The sequence below is a fragment of the Centruroides sculpturatus genome, unplaced genomic scaffold, assembly GCF_000671375.1.
Source record: "Centruroides sculpturatus isolate CEXI.00-Female unplaced genomic scaffold, Cexi_2.0 scaffold246, whole genome shotgun sequence".
NCBI classification, from domain to species: domain Eukaryota; kingdom Metazoa; phylum Arthropoda; class Arachnida; order Scorpiones; family Buthidae; genus Centruroides; species Centruroides sculpturatus.
In genome coordinates, this window is record NW_019384771.1 from 772,181 (window position 1) to 776,676 (window position 4,496).

The window sequence follows — 4,496 nt, forward strand, 5'->3', positions numbered from 1 at the left end:
ATAATTAAAATCACCGTTATAAATAAATGATAAAATTGATATATATTTTAATAAATTTAATTTATTTTCAACCCAAAATTAACTTATTTAATTCCACATTAACTTTTATTTAGAAACTATTCCTTTTTACTTAAAAAACAAATATAATCAATTCCCATTTTCCTTTAAATTAACAACGAAAATTGGCTTTAGGCCTAAATCAAGTAGACGTAGTAATGTTACTTTTTACGCATTACACATAGAAAAACATCTGTACAGCAGGTTCTGTTTTGATTTTCTAACAATATTTTTACTGAATAAAAAATACTGCAAAATAAAATAGTATTATTCAATGTTTTCGTTATTATATTTTGAATTTTATAATGTAACAGGCTTTGGATTATAGATAAACAACAGTAAACATCGCACTTGAGTTATATGTACTGTACAATTAATAAAAATAAGTGTAACTATGAACAAAAAATGAACAAATCTCGATCATTTTATTCAATACGTGACTTATGGTAAGTTAAAAACAATAAGTGCTGTGATTAATGCTAGAGATTATCCAACTAATATTTAGTTGGATAACGATTGTTTTGATGTTGTTTACTTATTTATTAAGGCAAGATCGGGACGACTTTTTAACGTTTTGTTCACATTTGGTTGAACTTGCTTTTGGACATTGTGTATTATAATAAATTGGGCTTAAAATAGAAAAAGTTGTTGGTTAAGATGCTTTCTGTTGTTTATCTATTATCCAAAGCTTATTTTGCATTATTGTTTTATCATTAACAGCTAAATTCGTTCTAAACAAAATGGTTTAATTATGTTTTTGACTCGTTTGCTGGTGTTCTTAACATTTTGAGGAGAAATTTGATAGGAGGAGTTTTGCAAAAGTTAAAACTTAATTTAATTTTGGAATATTCTATAAGAAAAGATCGTCCCGGAGCTGGACGAGCACCCAAAATTCCTGCTTTCTCGTGCCAGTAACGCTACCAAGCCTCGGTCCGATAATCGTTTCTAGACTAATTAATTAATTAATTTAGATATACCGAATAGTGTAATATTATGCATAATATAATTCATATAAATCTAATAAATTAATGCATTCAATAAAATAACCGACTTTATAATTTATTATTATTTTTTATTTCTGGTCATTTAAATTTAACAGATTTTAAATTTAAAATAAATTTATTTCTATATTTTTAAAGAATATTTTAAATAAAAATAAATAAATAAAAACAGTTTCCTCTAAATGTGGTGATGCTTACACATAAACTATCGACCATCAGTTAGTGATTGTGCAGCTACTTTTAACACATGCTGTGTATTATGTAGTTGTATAAAATATCTAATTTAATTTTAATAAATAAATTAAGACAAATATAAAATATATGTATTAATTATTTATTATAAAAAAACGTATTTAATATAGCTTTTATACACGTAAATCTTATATAAACTTTACTAAATAGTTATTTCTTATGTATAAGATGATAAGATTCAATATAAAATATAACAGATTTCAAGAAACTCTTCTGATTTTACAGTAAAATATTATTAACTTATAAAATTTAATTTATAATACATAACTTTTATTAATTCTAAAAAAATAATAAAAATGCATAAAATATTTTAATATACTTCATTTTTAAAGCTTATTTAACGTATATATACTTATATATTTAATCGTAAAATTATTTTGAATATATAAAAATAAAAATATTAATTTATATTCGAATAATTCATCAATTATTTTTCGGAATTAGAATATGCAGACGTATATAGGCGTAGAGTACGTAGGCGAATGTGCATTAATGACGTAACACTTCCTAAACATGTTTTAGGAACACCGTTACTGTATAAAATGCACGCAAACTTGCAAGTACAGTACATTAAACATGTTCTTGTATCTAGCAATTCTTCCTTTCTGTGCTGTTGTTTCGGCACTTCCTACTGGTGGGTTAATCTAATTCTTTTGTGTGTCTGTCAGTAACCTAATATTATTTTACTTTTGCTAAACATTTCTAACTTACACTTTATTTTTTAATTTGAAATGTCGAAGAACGAGATGATGTTGTGTATCCAACTGTAGAGACGTTCAGATCCGGGGTAAAACGTATTAGATTTCGAGCATTCGATCAGAATATAGACTTGAGAGTAGAACCAGCCAGCGAAATAATTTCAGATGATCTTGCAATTTGCGAGGGAGAAGGAAGTAAAATTGAAAATTACGTATGATTTTTATAATTTATTTCTTTGGTATTTTAAATTTCTAAACTTTTCCATCAAATATCTAAACATTTTCTAATTTTATTTAAGGTGGACGTCAAAAATATTAAGCGAAAAATTTACAGAAATGAGGAAAAACGTGCAGCCCTTCTCATAGATGACGATGGTCCTCTAACTATTGTAAGGGTTGCTATAATAATTAAAAATAATAAATCGTGTTTTTTATAATTAAAAATTCATTTAATTTTTTAAATCTCTAGAAAGGAATTGTCAATACAGATTTAAAAATAGAGCCGCATGAATCCGAAGAAATGGCTAAAGATGGAGTAAGAGCACATCGCGTTATTGAATTGAAAAAAGGCGAAGAGGGTCGAATCAGAACCAACGATGCAGGTCAGTAATCAATTTTCTTATTAGAAACAAAAAAAAAAAGATATTTGATAATATTCATAATTGTGTCTTTTATAGTGATTATTCCAGAGAATATAGGAATGAACGAAACTGAAAGTGAAAGACAGACGGTCACTTGTATTCAGGTTGAATTGGTATTAATTCTAGAAAGTAACTATACACATTTTCATAACAACGACAATAATGTCCTTATTAGTGAATGTATTATCATTGCAACTGAAGTAAGTAGGCTATTATAATATTTTTTGTTAAACTTAATAAATTGAATAATTTACTCGGTGGTGTATTCAAGAAGAGGTCTACAGAGAGATTTAAGCCCTCCCAATTAATACATAAAGGGGAAAACTTTTGCTAATAAAATGCACTTAATTATTCAAATATTTTTAATGTTTAAGTTAATTAACCCCTCTTTGGGTTCTTCTGAATCCGTCACTGAAATCGCTTACTTGTTTTACATTTCACTAATAATAATAATATTATTATTCAATTATTTTTTTTATAGATGCAAAACCTAATTGAAAGTGTGAAATTAAATATTCAAATTAAACTTATAAAAATTATAAAATTTACCGTAAGTACTAATACATAAATTTTTCAATTAAAACTACCATTTATTTATTCTTTAACCAATTTACTTACAGGTAGATTATGAAGCATCTTTCATTGAAGCTAGCGCTCTTGAACAAGATCGAAATTGTTTAGATTCTTCAGGAATAATAGCAAATATGAAGACATTTTATCAAGATAAACACGATCAAACTGTCAACATCGCGGATTTGGCCTTATTGATAACCGGGTATAATAGGAATTCAATATTCTAATATCTAAAAACACAGAATTAATATATTAAGATCTGTTGATTAAGATATTGATTCATTATATCAATGTATTAATATATTACAGGAGAAGAATGTGCGATCTTTACAGTAATAGAGTTTCATACGGAACAATAGGTAAATGATATTTTAAATGTTTATAAATATTTTAACGATACAAAAATATGGTGATTTATAAAGTTATTCCAATGCAGGGATAGCTTACGTTGGTGGAGTTTGCAGTTATAAATATAAATTTGGGGTCTCGGAATTTCAGCATAACACCTTTAAATTCCATGAAACTTGTGCACACGAAGTTGCTCATTTGTAAGTATTTTTTGATTATATAACTCTAGGAATAGATACAAAAGAAAATATTTTGCAGATTGGGAAGTCCACACGATGAAGATGATCCCGTTTCAAGCATTTCTCGAAGTCCCGGATCAAAAGATTGCCCATGGTCATGGGGATTTATTATGAGCTATCTATCAAACTGGCAAAATGGAACTTTATTCTCTTCATGTACTAGGGCCAATATTGAAAATTTATCCGGGTAAGAATCAATGTATTATTCTAGCTGAATTCCGATAGAATAGAAACTTTTTTTTAAATATTATTTTCGATTTTACAGGTTATATGCTGCCCGTTGTATTAAATGTTAAAAGAAAATCAACTTATTAACAACTAGAAGAATGATTTACGAAAATAATGAGTTCTAAATATTTTCGGCTTAATTCAGCATTGTTTTTTTTCGATAAATAAAAATTTTATTAAAGATTATTGCATAAATTCTACTGTTTATTGAATTTTATATAAAGCTAAATAAACTTTTATTAATTAGATTACTTTCGTTAAAAATAATAAGTAATGTAATATTTTTAAAAATAAAATCACACATCAAATATTTTAAACATATTTTTAATTTACTTAATTTAAATTATATGATCGCCACCTCAAATTAGTAGTGTCTTGCCCCTGTGCATAATACTTTTCCTGTTAACAATAGAGTCGTGCCGGTCTATCTAACTCCTTTCGGGGGGATTTTTAAATTGA

At 26.5% G+C, this 4,496-nt stretch overlaps 1 protein-coding gene across 1 annotated transcript; it reads left to right on the top strand.

Annotated features, from left to right (window-relative positions):
• Nucleotides 1-1,825: 1,825 nt before the first annotated feature.
• On the top strand, nt 1,826-4,223 carry LOC111628997 (venom metalloproteinase antarease-like TtrivMP_A). Its single transcript, XM_023372859.1, has 11 exons — nt 1,826-1,944; nt 2,051-2,220; nt 2,308-2,397; nt 2,478-2,610; nt 2,686-2,849; nt 3,131-3,199; nt 3,270-3,424; nt 3,532-3,581; nt 3,659-3,770; nt 3,829-3,996; nt 4,075-4,223. Exons 1-11 carry the CDS (start codon nt 1,887-1,889, stop codon nt 4,103-4,105), a joined length of 1,200 nt encoding a protein of 399 aa, XP_023228627.1. The 5' UTR covers nt 1,826-1,886; the 3' UTR covers nt 4,106-4,223.
• The last annotated feature ends 273 nt before the right edge of the window (nt 4,224-4,496 follow it).